The sequence below is a fragment of the Passer domesticus genome, chromosome 1 (genome assembly GCF_036417665.1).
Source record: "Passer domesticus isolate bPasDom1 chromosome 1, bPasDom1.hap1, whole genome shotgun sequence".
Lineage (NCBI taxonomy): Eukaryota > Metazoa > Chordata > Aves > Passeriformes > Passeridae > Passer > Passer domesticus.
Genome location: NC_087474.1, coordinates 75,367,040 through 75,385,573, shown reverse-complemented (window position 1 = coordinate 75,385,573; position 18,534 = coordinate 75,367,040). Strand labels below are relative to the sequence as shown.

The 18,534-nt window shown below is 39.5% G+C and overlaps 1 protein-coding gene across 1 annotated transcript; it reads right to left on the bottom strand.

Moving 5' to 3' along the window:
• Nucleotides 1-276: 276 nt before the first annotated feature.
• EEF1E1 (eukaryotic translation elongation factor 1 epsilon 1) lies at nt 277-16,824 on the bottom strand. The gene is made up of 4 exons (XM_064425148.1): nt 16,609-16,824; nt 14,425-14,625; nt 7,883-7,978; nt 277-918 (listed from the first exon to the last, which is right to left on the bottom strand). Exons 1-4 carry the CDS (start codon nt 16,807-16,809, stop codon nt 778-780), a joined length of 639 nt encoding a protein of 212 aa, XP_064281218.1. The 5' UTR covers nt 16,810-16,824; the 3' UTR covers nt 277-777.
• Nucleotides 16,825-18,534: the final 1,710 nt, after the last annotated feature.

The following is an 18,534-nucleotide window of genomic DNA, read 5'->3' as shown; positions in this document are numbered from 1 at the left end:
GCCCATTTTAAACATTGGTAATGAACTTGAAATTATCTTAAGTTGAGGGTTTTGGTTGGTTTTGTTTCAGGGTGGGAAAAGCACATCTACACTTGTGTAAAAAGTGAAGTGAGGCACATGCAAAATCTTTAAGGACACTAACTTTGCTACCCAGTTTGAAAGGAAATGTTTCCACTGTCAAATCAGTAGACCACAAAATGAAGCAGGAAGTGAACCAACCTTTTAACATCTTCTTTACTGAAGAAAAATTAGAAAGTTTCACAGCCAAATTAAGACTACAGTTTTAAAATAATTTATTCGGTCACATAAATACTTTGTAACATTTGCATGTTCCCTTTTTCACATCCTTGGCACACAATATAGCTCTTAACTTGTACAAAACTAGTGTAAACATCCATGGAAAACGAAAGGAAAGCTGGTTGACGTACATGAACATTCAATAAATAGCAAAAGGAGTGAATAATTGATGGTAAAGATAATGTAATTTCACTTGAATGTTTAATTAAAAGAACCTTAATTTTTTTTTTAAATGATGAATTAAAACTCAATTTTTCCATCTTTCTACCATTTTTGCATTTAATCAGATATACAATAACAATTCTTTAGTTCAAATTCTTGAATGAACAACAGCAATTCAATGCAGTTGTATTATCTGAGGCATTGACAGTTTCAGTTCACATACAGAAGGTTACAAAACAGTATTTGCAGGTTAGTGGCTTTGGACAGTACAACTTCTGAACTTCCACACCTCATTCCAACACGACATTAAGATTTGCCTTAATGAGCATTAGTGTATAATCTGTTCTTGATAAAGACGACATTGGACAGATGCTGTCGGACGCCTGGGTAATGCTGAATGTGGTTGAACCAACGAGACACATTAAGGTATTTCTCCTTTTCTTGCACTGTGAGGTCCACCTGCATGGGGAAGAAATACAAGGCACCAGTTACACCAGTCACTGCATCATTAGAGTCATAACATGTGCTAAGATGAAATAAAAGTGGGTCGTTTTACAAATGATTTAAATAACTTGTTACAGTCCAGCAGTGTTCTATCCTAATTTCACACAGTAAAACTCAAACCCATAACATGTATGGAAATTTAATCTACTCATAGGAACAGACTAGGAGGTGGAATATACAGCTGCATGGTAGAGAGGGGGAAAAGCTTGCATCAATTTAATGCATCTCTCTATTCGTGGGGTCAGGATACAGTACAGGGTGGTGCAGGGAAGAGTTCCACAACATGCATAACTCTTTCACATTCATTTAGCAGTCTTGTCTCACAGGCAAAGCGACTACATCATGTTTCAAGGTGTATTTTAAGTACAGGAGTAAGCTTTTACCAGGCAATTTCAGACTGCATAGGAAGTTGTTTTGTATGACTATTGCTCAAAATGGAATAGTTACTAAAAATCAGCATAACTTAACTGCTCAGATCTACTAGCTTTCATTATTAAGGTAATAATGAAATGATTCAAATTAGAACAGTAAAACAAACTGGAAACCTGCCCATACTTCATAAAAATACTTGACGTACTATCACACAGAACAGCTTCAAGATCAATCAGGAAGAAGTCTGTATCACGCTACTGCAACAGCTCCTTGTCACAGGATACATGGCTAAGATTAATGCAGAGCTTCAAGTCTATCCTTAATCAGAAGACTGGCTTAGGTAAAATTATCTACAGTTACAGATTCAAATTCTACCTTTACAAGTAGTTGAAATTTAGGTCAGCAGCACCCTCAAAGCTTTACTACAAAGTCTGTTATTACTTCGGAGTCTTTCAAGCCAGCTGACAAACTATTCCCACATTGTATCACCTGTATGAATATTCCTGATTAGCAATTTTATGTCTTCTTATTTCTCTGTAATCAGGTTGGCTTATCAGTTTAGACTATAATCTCTTTTCTCACATTAACATACTAAAACTGAATGGGGTAGTTCTCAAAACAGACTAGAAAACCTGCACGAGGAAGAAAATGTGATCCTCACATCAATGACCCTATTCCATCTCAGCAGTACTGAAACCAATCAGTGCAGGATTCACCTCACTTAATTTTCAGTTAACCAATTAACCATCAAGCTTAACTTAAATCTTGACAATGCCAGCAGTCAATGAAAAAGGGCACATCTGCAGAGGACAGTTTTACCAGATAAATAATGATCTAGACAGGCCTAATATTTTTCATGTTTAGATTTCTAAAGCTAATCAAGGTTAATCTCCACAAAAGCTAAACAGGTGGCGTATTCCTTACGCTTTATTCTAAAAACAATAGATTTTATGAATGCTGCAGGTCCCCCAAAAATTTGGTTTTGGGCACAAGACAGCTGGAAACAAATCTGTTTCAACAAACTTTGGAACACAGAAAGAGCTAAACACTTTCATTTACAGATATTCAGGTGTATGAGTAAAAAGCTACTCTTTAAACCCTCATCTTGTCTTGTATTTCACCTTGTGACACATCGCCCTTTTGTTCTCTCACACAGCCCAGCACTTGGCTTAGAACTGGGAAGCTTTAAACATGTAGCAGCAAAAACAATGTAAGGATATATACTAGAAGATGAACCACTGGAAAAATACTGCGGGAGAAGAATTTCAAAGAGTTGCAGAAGGGAATTCTAAGCCAATGGAACATAGCATTAAAGCTCAATTAATGGGAAGTTAGGAGCATAGTAACTGTGACAGCAGCCAAAAGGCAGGGATCTGGCAGCTGCTCCTAAGCCCAAGTAGCTGCTCTTCCTAAGGAATGTACCTGCCAGAATTTAAGCACAGCACTACAGATTACTGCCTTCTGCAATTTTGTACTGTTATGAACCCCAGTTCAGGAAGCATGAGAAAATCTGCTCTTCTTGCTGCTGGCATGGAAATGTAAACCATTGTTCCTACAGTTGTATAGTCTCATAGAAATGCACAGAAAAGCCATAAAAATCAACTACATATTTTTGCAGATCTAGAAATATACGAGAGTTACTGGCAATTAACCAAATGAATAGCACCAACCAGAACACACAAGGGGGAAAAGTCTAGGATTTTTAAAGACATTACAAATGAAAAGTGGAAGCTATGGTAATATAACCCTGTTTCACAAACTGCCTGAGTTTCTGCAAGTGCAGTATATTCAGGACCAAAAAAAATCAGTACCATTTAGGGGAAAGATGCTTTTGATCACCTGCAGTGTATTGTAATTAATGGTAGCTGGATGCTGACGTTTGATATGAAGCTGGGGGACCATTTACAAAATAACACAGTGCATGGAAAGAACAATGTGTGTGCTCTAAGGCAATCTAAAACTACTGGAAGTGAAGAAAGGTATTTTAGTATGAGCAAATACTAAAATACTAAAACTTTCAGTTCCTTGAGATTACAGCAATCTTTTTCAAAGCCTTTACTGGATGAGCACCTGGTTATGGAAAGGCTAAGCGAAATTTTATATTTTGCAGCAGATACAGTATTTCCTTCCCATCATCTTTTACTGATAATTCTTGATCATCACGTTTCTCCAACGTAAATAAAAAATAAAAAATAAAAGTCTGGAAAACTAGTCCTCTTCCATTCTGTTAGTGTAGGGAAAAAACATCTGAAGGGCAAAACAGACAGCTATGCTAAAAATAAGACCCCTTTTTGTACTCTAGGCACAACAACCGAGATATTTTTACTTATTTACATAATGTACTCTATCAGTGAAATATATTAAAAAGCACTTTGTGGCATGCTCTACTTTTTACTCAGAACATAACTCTTAGGTTAATTGTTTAGAGATCACTTCCATGGCATTTTTTACAACATTTTGTTAGATGGGTATTTTCTGTTCTTCCTCATTAAATTAGATAATTCCCCCAAGTTAAGAAAGGCTGCTGTTCTGCTGTTAAAATAATTATTTGCTATTAAAGCAATTATTTTAGTAGCAAAGAAGCAGACACTTAATTTGACAGATTTTTTTTTTCTTTCATGTCATGAAAAAAAAAAGTCTTTTTCTTCCACCACAAAGCTCACTGAGGGGAACCAAGGTGGTTATCATACAATGCAACTCTTAAGAGTTTCTGAAAGGGCTAAAAATACACAAGCTTTAATTACGTTTTCTTTCTGTAGCACTGGGGATGCAGGCATAAAGCCCCATTCCCACAACCTACAGGTCACGGAGAATCTAAAAATACCTGCCTACATATGAACCTCTTCAGCATCAAGAAAAGGATAGATACTATCTGACTTTTTAAACTTAGCCTTTAGATAGGGGAGAAAGAGAAAAAACCCCAACAGCTGGATGGTACATTTCATGACATACATGTACTTTCACATAGCTTTGTTTAATTTTCTGCTGTTAAAGGAATAAGCTTGAAATTACACCTTTTTTTAAAGTTAAAACTGCTTCGTTTGCAATTCAGTTGAAGAACCATTTTTAGCATCATTGCTTAGAAGAAAAGCTTGTTATCTCAGTACTAAAATTATCAGCGAATCTTAAAAAGTCATGGCAGTCTGTTTATTACAGGAAATGTTCCTTATGGAAAAAATAACTCCAAAATAAACTACATTGTAGTTTATTATAGTTATTTATAACTCCTTGAAATTCTTCTCCCTCAGTCTCATTACAGTTCAGTATTAGTGGTTCTGACTCAAGGACAACTGCTTAGTTTGTTCTGTACTTGATCATATTTGGTTTGACACCAAAATTTTGACTGAGGCATATTCCATTTGCAGATATAAACTTCACCCATAAGTAATTTTTCAGACCTTTTTAAAGAAATTTTCAAGTCAGACATATAGATTTGAGACCACTTCCTTGGTTCTGACAACATTTTTCAAGTATAAAAGCAGATCAATCATCATATTGATTATTTCTCTTGAAATAAAATTGGACTTGTGCTGGTCAAAAACATTTAAGAATGAAGACATCTGGAAATTTTTTAAAAATAATTTTTAAAATCCCCCAGATTAGAAAATCAGTTCATTACCATAGGGGGAATTCAATGCTTACTGATTGCCTAAGCTAACCTCAAGCAGTGCTTCTAAATTCAAGTTTTTCCTGCAATCTATGCTTTAACCTAGTAGAATTTTAACGTCCACATTTATGTACATGTGTATTTCTGGAATTGAAGTGTCTATAAGACAACAATATTAGTGTTACATACACAGAGACATCAATTATATATGACAATGTAGATCACATTGACTGAAAAGACAGTATCAAGCATTACATTTTTTTGGGTGTTTGTGACCTATATTATGATGCAGAACAGCATGTACTCACAGTAATAAGGCGGGAACTAAATAGTGTGTATTTCTAATTAAAAGACCCAAAACAGATTCTGTGTGCAACAACACTGAAACACTATCTGTGAATCTGATTCTCACCGATTGAAATAACAAGTCTTTTCCCACAATATGGACTTTTAAACACATGGCACTATTGTGTTTATTAGGATAACTAGAAGGGACAGGGAGAATGAAAGACAGGCACACAACTGCAGAATTAAGAGTTGCTGCTGTTCAGTAAACAAACAGTCAGGTCAAATGGATGAGCCTGGACAGTGAAGAACCAGACTCCAGAAACACTCCTGGATAATGGGAAGGGCAAAATTAATATGGGAGTGGGGAATGAATACAACAATGCATGATCTATACTCAGAGACCCCAATACACCACAGGTGAAGAACTGAGCTAAAGGAGTATGAAAACTTTTCCAACTAAATGTACATCAGAAGGGCTTTCAAGTTTTACTACTTAGCTTGTTCAGGAGGACCATGGTATGCCAGCAGTATCTACAGTATCCTATCACTAATGTCTATGCTAGCATGTTTTTTTTAGCCTATCAAAAGCAGAGATTAACCTTTAAGGTACTACCAGTCATGTTTCCAGATCAAATTTCTACGCAACTTGATGGACAGCAAGACCTGTGGGTTTGCCATATGCCCCATGTCTCCCACTTCTACCTCCTTTCTTACAGCATCATAGGAAACACATATTCATATTTTGCACAAGGCTTAGCTAAAGCAGTGGTGGATATGACAAATTCCTTCTCTGAATCACATCAAATGAGGAGATACAGCAGCTTTCCCTGCCTCCCCCATAAAGCTTAGGGCAGAGCAGCAGTCTGGACATACTCTCTTCTGATTACAAGAAAAATAAAAATAATTAAAAGAAAAAAAACCCAAAAAACCACAAGATTCTACAGTTCAAGATCCTGCCTCTATATGTTTATCAATTCTGAAACCTTCAAAACACATTTAATTCCTAGTTAGCAGCTCCTAGATTTTCCTATTTATTTAGAAGAGTCACCCCGTTGCTTGCCCTTTATACCTTTCTGATTCAGAAAATTACCTTTGATGAAATCAAACATTTCAGAAACAGATGCTGTACTATAAACTTGTCCCAAGTAGTGTCTGGATGGTTGCAGGCACACAGGAGCACCAAGTCATTTGTTTTTACCATCTGTTCTATTTCCCAAAGCAATAACTTGTATCTTTTCATCTTGATTAGGTGGTCTACTCTAGAGCAAACTCTAAATTTAAAATGCGCTTGGATTTTCCCCTGCCAAGTCTCATTTGAACTTGTATGCTCTTACAGAATATACAATCATATTTTTAGAAAATACTTACAGTCTTTTTTATGTCTGCATATCATATGTGAAAGGTAACCCATTCTGACACTGTAATCAACACATCTATCCTACTGCTTAAGATATTTTACAAGGTAAATACAGTTTAACAGAATTAATTCTATGCGACTTACTCTAGCACGTTTTCAAAAACCTTTTGAAATGAAACTTCCCTCTCTTCTGCTTTTGACACTTATTTGAACTTTCACTTCTGGACAGCCAAGATACAGATACATAAGTTTTCTTTCATTTCTGGCAAAATTTCACTACTTGATTGCCCCTCTCCTCTGCTTCCATTTTGAAATGTATTCTTCTACACTTCTCCCAGAGCTCTGCTTTTAATTGTATAAAAGTAACCATTCACCCAGTTGATTGAATTTAATTCTCAGACACACATGCATTTGTCAGAGGCATCTTCTTCTAATTATCCTCACTCCCCCCTCAATTTCCAAATGCAAAACTGATTGATTTCATCTTTTCCCAAGAATTAAGCAGACCTTTTTATGTGAGTCCTTTGGTTTCTTCCCACTCTAGAGAATGACAATGGCTCATTTACAAACACATTCCAGACACCAAAATGCAAATAGCTTCTACTGCTTTATCTTTAAATTAGCACTTGGCATTCAGAACTGAAGGTGCACCAATTTTTAAGCACTTCATAGTAGCTTGAGTGGACTACAAATAATCTCAACATCTTCCCCACTCAGAACAAATTTATTGTTGGCATGGTTTTTTTTTTTTCCTCCTAAGATCCAGCTCCCCATGTTATTTTCATATTATTTTCACTATTATTGCTTATCAAGTCTTATCACTTAAGTCTGGAGACACAAAAGACAATTTTTTATGTCTCAAACTTTTTTACATGCATTAAGGAGCTTAATTTACATGCATTTGTATTTCTCTAATACTAACAAAGTTAATACTTTCAGTTCTGACCTCATTTATCTATTTTCCCATGTGCTTCTGTGACAGTAGTTCAGTGATGTTTCAGACTTGAAAAGGCAAGAGTCCTCAATCATAGAAACACAGGGATAGGTATCATCCTTGCTATACTTTACAGAGGAAACGAAAGCATTCTGACACTACAGGTCTTTTGACAGATCCTAAATATTCAATAATAAAATGAAAAACTTAAAAAGGCATTAAAAAAAAACTTTTAAAGGGCATTTTATTTTCCTCTGTTCTGTTCCGTTCAGTAAGTTAACTTCTACAACAAAAAAATGCCCTTTAGGGAAGTAATAATTATGATCGCTGTACATATAAAAATGATGTAAGTAATGCTTACCATGATTTGATGCAATCCATAGTACATCAAAATGTCTGCTAAGGTAAAAATGTTTCCTGCAAGGTAGACTTTATCTTCAAGGTGCATGTTAAGATCCTGAAAAGGAAGAAGTCATTATACTGCTGTAGTATTGACTTTGTGAAACGATATATTAATGCAGTTGTTAAAAATAACAAATTTCCTCTGGAGACCATGCATATAAAATAAACACCAGTTTTAAGTTATCCCAACTCAGCAAACAAATCAATCCATAAAAGAAAAAAATCTAGAAAGTGAGTGACAAGATAATAAAATAAAATATCATTCTTTGACAGTGAGAATTAGGTAAAATTTGAATGCTGGTCTGCAAACAAAGTGCTTTATATGTAGTGAAATTTTTGTAAATGAAAATGTAAATTATTTTAAGCTGACTCCACAGAAATATTTTCTAGTCTGTCTTTTCTTGGCTTCAAATTACTGCAATTCAAAAATTAGAAACCTGTGCATTTATTATGAGTGCAATTTCAAATGTTTAACATTGATTAATAGAAAATGCAGTCCTGTAATAAAAGGACCACATACTGTTCTTCCAGCAGCAGCTATGCCTGTCCTGCAGGACTCCATGCAGCTGGTCAGCAAGGTTCTGGAACACCAAATGTCTAAGAGCCAAGGAAGCACACAGGAATAGTGGGATGGGAGACAAGGTGTTTCAAGCTTGATGCTGGTAACTTGAAACCCATCAGCTGCTATCACTTGACACCTGCTTTTATTAATGCTGAAATTACTGCTTGAAATTTTTTGTGACATTGTCAATTCAGCTGCCATCCAAGTCTCTAAGAAGAGAGAATTCCCAGCATTTTAAGACCATCTCTCAACTGTTCCAGATAAGAGGCTATGAGGGTGAATTAGAAGGCTTCCATTCAGGTTCAGTAAATAATTATTTCAAATGCGTATTAACAGAAAGACTCCTCTCCATGGCTTTTTGTATGCAGCCATTCTCTGCCAGGAAACAAGAAGCTGACAGGCTCACTGTTGCCCAAGTTTATCAGTTCTGAGGACAAAGGCATCACACAGCTCTACCTCTTCACCTGTCCTTCCATTTTTCTCCAAATCTTACCTATTTGTCATCCAATTTATAAACCTTTCTGCCCCCCATTTTTTTCCTAAAGAAATATAACAATAAAATTACCTACTTTAACCTGGACCCCAGCATAAGCCAGCTTTAGTTTTACAATATTATTTTCAGACCTACAAAAACAGTTTCCTAGCTTTCCCTTGGATTTGGAAACTCCCCTTATCCAAAGGGAAAAAAAGAAGCACAGAACATCAGCTTAAGCCACTCCCTTCTCCTGCCCTAGAAACAGAGGTAAGCAGCTTAAACGTAATAACATTTTCAAAAAATTTAATTTTTCAGTTTCAATTACAGCACATTCCATTTTGAGACATTTTCTTGAAAAACAAGTCTTGGGCAAGGAGAAGGGGGTTAATACTTAGTGACCAATAAAAAAATTATATTTGGCCTTTAGCATGTTGCACTTCATGTGGTTACATAATTTTAGTGATATAGGGATTTCCTATAATGCATATACAGAAAATAAACCAAGACCAAAACACAAAACTAGAATGTTGAGACTTTAAGACATCTAACCTTGCATTTGCTTTTGACAAGTTCGACTCCATTAAGCCACCTTATATTTTGATAACCCCTCCATGACAGGAGTCCTGTACTTCTGTAATATTTGAACATCCCCATGTCTGCTTTGATTTCTTTTATTAGAGCAAATCAGGGAAACATATTAACCCCTGCATAGTTAAAATTCTGTAAGGTCAATTGCCCCTGGCTATGTAGCTTATTTTCTTTAGACTGGTTTACTGCTTTGTTCATGTTAGTGGATGCTCAAATTACCTCAAACATGTAACTACAGCTCTGTGGAATTTCCTACAACGCAACACAAAGGAAAATCCAATGTTAAAAAGAAAAAACTTGCAGGAAAAAAAACCCCAAAACTAAATATCTGCTTTATTAGAAAAAAGCCCCACAAACTTGTCTGTTTTGAAACAAATTCTCTGACCAGCATTTTTCATTTCAATTAACCAGAAATTCCACATGCATTATAATGAAAACTAATACAGCTGAAATGATGTCTTCTCCCCTTCCTCCTCCATTCTTCTTAGCTTAGGCTATGGAATCAGGATTTTGTAAAGGAAAAAGCTCATTATCTCTGAAGGTACCATCACCACAGTTATATATCCCTGCTGAAAATTTTGGATTTCTGCATCAAAGAAATTACAGCACGCTAATTCTGAGTTTTACATTGCATACATACACTCAAAATAGTCATCAATAAAAAAATCCTAAAACTTTAAAGGCAAGGTAAGCCATTACAGCATGACCAATTATTTATTCTGGGTTCATCAAATTTTATGAAGTCAGTTAACTGAGCAAATTAAATTTGACAAAAATAGTTTAGTCTTGTATAAATTAGCATTAGTTTACAATTCTGTTTCTGAACATGTATTTCGCTCCCCTAAAATACAGGCAGATATTTTGATTTCATTCTGCAAGTCACACTAATTCAGAAACACCTTTTTTTTTCATGTGCATTAGGCACATTTAGTTAATCTTGCCTCATGGGTTACACTTCCCATGGATGATTATATTACTGCCTAATAGCCAAATATGCTGAAATTCCTGAAAGTCAAGTTTGCTCAAGTGACCATAGTAATAAAGTGAAATAGTGTTCCAGTCCTGGAGAGATTAATGAAAATATGAATACAAAACTCTATAGAATTTCTATCACGTGCAGGAAATTCAGGTCTGCTGTCATCCCAATCATTTGTCTTTCATGTACTGAACGCCACAATTAAATGAATTCCATATAGACAAACCCAGGATTAAAACAGTAAGATAGTCCTGGAAGTTGCTCATAACTACATAAACTTACTGTTGGCATTCCCCCGGGAAACTCTCAAATTTCAGACAGATACTTAAGGCATAGCTGCATTACAATGCATCAACATGCACTGAACAACTGCAGCAATTCAAACACCATTTTTGGGTATGAGGGGGAGAAAAGCACCAGAAAAGAGTTGTTGCATTATTTATGGACTAACTGATGTATTTCCATTTGCTTGTTCTATGGGAAAAAAAAAATCCAATTTGCAGCCTCTATCTAGCAACAGCTCAAGACATCCCATTCAGAGCACACTTCTGAGCACCCCCAGCGTTGCTCACTGCCTGTTAAATATGCAATCCAATGGCCCCTAATCCATTTAATCTGCTCAGGCCACTGAATCCCAGCCAGTCGTGACAGTGGCTCTGATAAGGAACAGTTCCTTGTTATGACAACTCAGGAGCTTCCAACGGACCTAATCGCACTCTGATTTTGTTCTGGATATTTTGCCCACAACACCCTGCTGGTGTACGTGCTTCCCTTACACAGACGTCCTGTCCTTTCAGTCAGCAAGATTCTTGAGGTCATTTATGCCCTAAATGCTTTTGTGTCACTCACCATGCAAAGACAAAAAGCTGAGCACTCCCAAATGTTTCAGGAAAGCCCCTGACAATGCAGAACCCAAGAAAGGGTTTCTGCAGCCACATCCAAGAAAAGCAGAACTACACTTTTGATACATAGACATGTTTTTAATTCTTATGCAAGACTCTTCTCTGCAACTGGCAAACTATAAGCTAAACCTGGTCTGGAAGAATATTATATTACTGAGTTTCCTGTAAAAGAAGAAAAATAATCAACAAATATTGCTGCAACAATAAAAATTCAGTCTTTAAACCTGTAAGTGTGCAAAAAACCAGTGTACAGAGCTGTGGATTAATGGCATGAACAGAGCATGGATTAACCTGCTTTTGTACCTGTGGAAACAGTAGTTTTTCAACCAAGCACATTAAATAGAAATTACAGCTCTCTTATTCAGATTTCTATTTGGATTTCATTATTACAGCCAGAAAGCACAGGAGACTGCGATAAAGCTAATTGAAATCATGGAACGTTGTTCTGTATGAGACACTGCAAGTAGTACACAAAGACTCTTAGTTATCCTTCAGAGAACAGGGGTTTCTACATGTTTGTGCATGCTTTTATGTGAATTTAACAAGCTACCAGTTATTTGTCAGAGGTTTCTGTGAGGGGGGAAGAATCCTCAGAATTAAAATACCTAAAATTGATAAAACAGAGACATTAAAATCTCCTGAACAAAATCCACTATCACCTAAGTAGACATCTGATGGCACAGAGGAACAGAAAAAACACTGATTATCCTGCATGACAACTCAGACATTTTCAGATTTTTTTTCCTATGCAGCTTAATTTACCACTAACTAAACATCAAAGAAACAAAAGATCATATTCCTTCACCCCGCGGAAAAGAAAGTTAACATATTGCCCTGTATATTATGCTAACACTGCTATTGACATTCATCATTCCTATGGATCTGCTGAGGTTCTGCTCCCATTTATTTTGTCAAGTACAGAAGCACAAATCAAAATTAGACAAAACTCATCAAGCTCTTTATTGGTCCATTCTGAACACTGTGATACTTGTGACACTTGCTCTGGATGAATACAAAAACCCTGGTTGAGATGGTCTGTTTCACCATAATTTCCCTGCCAAGTAACAGCTTTAGGCAACACATTAGTAAGAACAATTTAACAACCTATTTTTGTAAAGCAAACAGAAAATCCTTCCCGTTCAAATTAACAAACATGAAACCAGTTATTTACTGACACTTTGCAGAACCATATCAGTTAAGGGTTAAATAGAGGCAGCCTAAAGTTTATAGCAGAAGTTACTGAACTGTTTTTGGTTCAGCTTATTATAAATTGTGGCTCTAGGCTGCAACTGTCCCAAGACTGCCATTGTGTATTCCAGACACGTTGTAAAACTACAGCCTCAGACTTCCCTCCCTATTTTAGTTCTTCTTTTTTTTTCATCCATACTCCCTTTTGGCACAGTATACTTTAATGGTAGGCTGCCCCTTTTCTGATTAATCACGGTGGCAAGAGAACAAATTACAAAAAAAAGTTCTTAATTGCTATACTATGAAATTATTAGTGCTGAAACAATTCCACAGCAGCCTTATGTTAAAATAAATTCTGGTTATTCAACACTTGCTTAAAAAAATCCACAGAAAAACGTTTACATGCACTTAAAGGCAGAGATTCACTCTAAAGTAACACTGATTGCTTCTCAGTAAGGAAATTTTGCTTTGCTTGGAAATACTTGATACAGCTACATATTTGTATTTCAGCATATTGTCTTTTCTACACAACCAGTGTCACTAAGGCCAAAGGTAGAAAGAGATCCCAGCTCCAGCAGAAAACTGCCATATCTCTGCATCTGATTTTAATGCTCCAATGCAATTCTGCAAATACTCCTGCATGTGCTGACACTGCAGGTATCATCACTAAAACCATCCTGAGCAGATAAATTTTATAAACAAATTCATGATTAACCAATTAACCATATTCCACATATACAATGAAACCAAGATAACTCAGAGTGAGAGAAATGGTTTGTCAGGACTGTCACCAAGTTGGTAGGCAATGCAGGCAGGATAGGCCTCAAGATCAAGAGGGCTATCAGCTCTCTTGAGTAACAAAGTTGTTTTATATCACTTTAATATGCATTTTCATTTATTTTAATAACAGTGTTAACACTGCTTCAGTTTATCTTTGGTTTCTGCAACCTTATCAGAGCCAGAATTATTAGGACTCTGCCAGCTTCAAGTAGAGTCAATCGTGCAGCTCACAAATTTCTAAACTCCGACTCACTGGCAGCATTGACCAATGTAACTCTCCATCTAAAACATACTTTTAAAACTAGAAAAAAATCAATGCTTTAAAAATTGATTGACTTTCACCGCTCTCTTATACATGCTTTGTAAACAGTGTAAAACAAATTTAACAGTGTTTAACAGTGTAAAGCAAATTTTCTCTTCAAGTTGTTCCCACAAGATTGCAAAAATACTTATACTATTACCAGTTGCAAGGAGTAAGGAAAATAGAGTAAGTTTTGCTATCTGCTCCTTGGCATCTGGCTGCTCAAACAACAAGGGGGACCCTCGAGGCTCTCTTTTCTGCTTCCACCTGTTTAAGAGGAAGTAAGCTTCAGCCTACAAGAAAGGTTTAGCAACAGCAGACCAAGGACTCCACACAAAGTTAACACCTCAGTGTTAAGGACAGTTTTGTAGAGGATCCTTTATGATTTCACTTTTCACACACAATTCTGTCCAGTGCCTCCTTTTAGCATCAATGCCAACAACCACAGCATCAAGTATGGCTTGTATCCCATAACTGCCACAGCCATTAAGAACAGGTCTTAAAACAATCAGAAAAGTGTTAGCCTGCAATACAACACCAAGGGTTTATGAAGGTAGCAAGAAACTGGCACCTCACACAGGCAGCTGAACAGCAGTTAGTGATACTGTCGAGCCCTTAGCACGTGTTAAATTTTATTAATTGGATGCTCATACACACATTAGCACTGTAATCTTCTTCAAGGTCTAGTCACTCCAAAACTCAGTGGCAAGGTAATTAAGCACTTCTTACCTTCAGAATTGTTCTAGTATCTTCCTTACTGGAGCCCCCATTTACCCGGGTCACCCTGTATTCCAGCCACTGCTGCACCACAGCCTTCTCCTCGGCAGTGCTTCCCAGCAGCTGCTCCTTGCTGGCCTGCCTGACCAGGTGGGCAGCGATGGTCATCAGCCCTGTCAGCCCAGGCCCGTTGTTGGTTTGGAGAACAGGAACCTGGAAATGGAAACAGAAAACTAAACAAATAACTGAAGAAAGCAGTCTCTATATGAATGAATATTGTTTTTTTATGCTCCCTCAGAACTTAGAAGCGTTCACGGTAAGGGCGGTGCCATCAAAACCAAGTCTGTGTTGGTCACTTTTTGCTCTTTGGGGTGTTTTATTTTCAGTTCTTACATAAGAACATGAACAAACCAGGACACCTTTAGCTCCAATTAAGAGAATTCTGCCAATATTAGGCAGAAATAGCATTGCTTCTTCTACCACTGGCAGAAATCTTATTAACTGACTTCTAACTCATTTCCAAATTCAGGACTGACTTAAGACTGTGAAGTCAGTAGCATCCAAGTTGTCTATGAGCAAGCAGGCCGCAGTAACCACACCTCCTGAGAAGCTTATTCCTACATACTGCAGCATTCCAAAACGCCCTGAACAGCAGCCAGGAGCTCACTGGTAGCAGCAGGACAGCACAGCACACCTCCAGCTTTGGCCACCAAGTCTCTGTGAGTGACAGCAGCGCGTGGTCAGCCGTGGGAAAGGAAACTGGACCATCACCCCCAGAAATGGAGTGACCGAACTGGAACTGGCTGCAACAGGCTGAAGCCCACTCAGTCATTTATGACATAAAATGAGAGAAACTGATTAAAATGCAACACTCTTTTAAAATATTTGGCTGCACAGAGCAGCCTGTTTATGTCCAGATTTATTTAATCTGAGCTGCAAGCTGAAATCACAATATTATTTTGGTACTTGTATCAAGGGTCTTCCACTACTATTAAAGTTTTTTTTTCCATTGAGCATCCAGCCAGTAAAACTACACATATATTTAGTTACTTGAATTTTTCAGCATTATGCTTTATGGCAATAGCACTAAAATACCAGCTGGGCTGGTAATTAAATAATTAAGGTAATTAAGGCAGTTTTTGCAACTGAAGAACACACAGAGATACTCAGGACTCTAGCCACAAACAGCCAAATTAAAAACCCCAAAACATAAGACAACTGCAGAGCTTCATTTCTTCACCAACCTTCTCCAGGAGGGAGGATCAAACAAAGGGCTCATAAATTTGTGATGCTCCCAGCTCTAAATTGCATTTCTCATGCCTCAGGTGCCTCTTGAACCAGGGAACCTCATGTTTCCATACAAACTTTAAAACACTAAGAGACCTAGAATCATCAAGGCTGGAAAGGACCTTCAAGAGCACCCAGTCCCCATGCACCCAGCACAGCCACTGCAGCCCTAACTCACTGAATCACCTCTCCGTGCCACACCCAGGCAGCTCTTAAACATCCCCAGGAATGGACACTCCACCACCTCCCTGGGCAGCCTATTCCAATGCCTGAGCACCACAAGAGGGAAAAGCATTTTCTAATATCTAATCTGAATCTCCCCTGTCTCAGTTCAGGCCATTTCCTCCGGCCCTCCCACTGCAGGCACAGAAAATGGGCCGGCTCCCACCCCACTACAACCCCGTGTCAGGCAAAATATTTAAGAGCAACACGTCCTCAATACAGACGTTTCCCTATTATTAAAACAGCACCTTTTTCTTCCGATGTAATTTAATCAAGACAGCACGGACATAACTCGCACAGACATAGCGAAAGGAGAGTGCAAAAGGAACAAGGGTAAGTCAAGCCGAAATGCCTTCCATGACACAGGACGATCCTTCCCACAAGCAGAGGGAAGGAGTTTCCCGAACCTGCGGGCTCGCAGGCAGCGAGGCCCTACAACACCCACAACATACGGTGAGGGAAGGGCTGGAGGGAGCGCGGGTGAGACCCCGCTCCAGGAGACGTCGGCTGGGCTGGTATCTGGGGTTCGCAGCCACCGTCACACCGGTGTCTGAGGGGAACTGCCAGCGAGGCGGCAAGGGCAGCTCGGAGGGAAGCAGCCACTGCGGAAAGGAGACCAGAGCACGCCCGCCCTCCCACGCGCGTCGCCACCGCCACCCGCTCCAGGCCCCTCCTCGCTCCCTTCACCTTCCGCTCCCCCTGGACGCCGTACTTGTTCCCGCCCGGCAGCCCCAGCAGCCGCTCCAGCAGCTCCAGCTCCTCCGCACCCCGCACCGCTGCCGCCATCTTGCGCGGCGGCACACGCGGGACAGGGAAGGAGGCCGCTACAACCGCTCGCCCCATTGGCCGACAGCGCCACGACGCCCCCGCAGGAAGCGCCGCTGCCATTGGCCCGCAAGGGCCGGCCAGCCAATGAGAAGCCAAGAGAGGCTTCGCGTTCCGCCGTTCGGGAGGGGAGGGAGGAGTGCCGGGGTCACGGATGGCGCATGCGCAGTCGCGGCTGCACGTCCCCTGCCGCACGGCGGGCCAGGCACGCGCGCGGGGGCGGGGCCTTGCGGAAGGGGGCGGGGCGGCCGTGAGGGGCCGAGGGGGAGGGGCCGCCCCTTCGCCCGCCCCCGGCGGCGGTGCCGGAGCTGTCCCGGCACTGGGGTTTTAAGGGATCGGTTTGGTCGGAAAAGACCTTAGCGATTCCGGAGTCCGATCCATGACGCAGCACCTCCATGTCAGTTGGACCATGGCACTGAGTGCCATGGCCAGTCTGTCCTTCAACACCTCCAGAGATGGTGTCCTCCACCACCTCCCCTGGCTGCCCATTCCAATGCCAATTCCACCTTTTCTGTGGAAAAATCCCTCCTGATGTCCAGCCTGAACATCCCCTCGTGCAGCTTTAGGCCATTTTCTCTTGCTCCATCGCAGGTTGCCTGGGAGAGTAGGCTGCCTGGCTGCAGCCTCCTTTCAGGAGGTTGTAGAGTGATAAGGTCACCCCTGAGGCTCCTCCAGGCTCAACACCCCCAGCTCCCTCAGCCACTCCTCACTGGACTTGTGCTCCACACCTTCCCCAGCCTCACTGCCCTTTTCTGGACCCGCTTCAGCTCTTTCCCCGGGTCCCCACACTCCCGGTGTCCCGGCCTGCCGGCCTCTTGCTGCTCGGTTCCATGTGTGAAAAGTGCATATTATATGGCTGTACGCAGATATTTACTATACACATTAAGTTGTATTGAGTAGTGCTGTATTAACATTTTAATACTATGGTAAATGTAGTTTCGTAGCAAAAAGGTAGCTTTTGTAGTTAAAATAGGAACTATGTATGTGGAATGTTTTCTTTTAGAAAGGAATGAGGGGCCCTCACCGGATGGTGGCTGCAGGACACCTAAATCTTTCAGAAAAAGGGAATTTATTGCTCCCTTATCAGCAGAAAACTAACTTCTTCCCACCTCACTCAGACTGGTAGATGGCATGAGGATTAAGAGGAAGAAGTTGACAGTGACCAGACAGAATCCTGTGTTTGAATGGAATTTATGCATCATGTATGAGATGTATGAATATACAACAGGCAATTGTTTTTAAGAGTTAATCCTCTGTTAACAGGGGTCCTTTTTCGGGCTTGTGTTGCCCTGAAAAAGGTACCCGGATGTCTGTATCTCTTTGTTTTTATTGTCTCACAGTGTCCTAATCTCAAATGTTCAAATTTTATTATTCTAATTACATTACGATTTTAATAACCATTTTATTCCTATTAAACTTTTAAAATTTCAAAAACAAGTGATTGACGTTTTTCACACATGGATGACTCAGTGCCACACAAGAAGCTGCCCTGATGTGTCCCTGGGTGATGCCCACACAGACCATCCCTCCCTTCTCCCCGGCTTCTTGAGAACCATTCTCAGGCACCACTTCTATCCATCCATTCACCTGTCCTACCTTCCTCCATCTGGCAAATCTGGACTCGTTGTCCAAGTGCAGCCAAATTTAGTAGGGGAGCTGAAGTTTTGTGGAGAACTACATCACTAGGGATCTTGTGAAAATATCAGCCAGAACCAAGGTGTTACCCAAGGGCATCAAGTGAGGAGGAGGAGAGATAAAAGTAGGGTAAAGAAAGTCATCCTAATCACC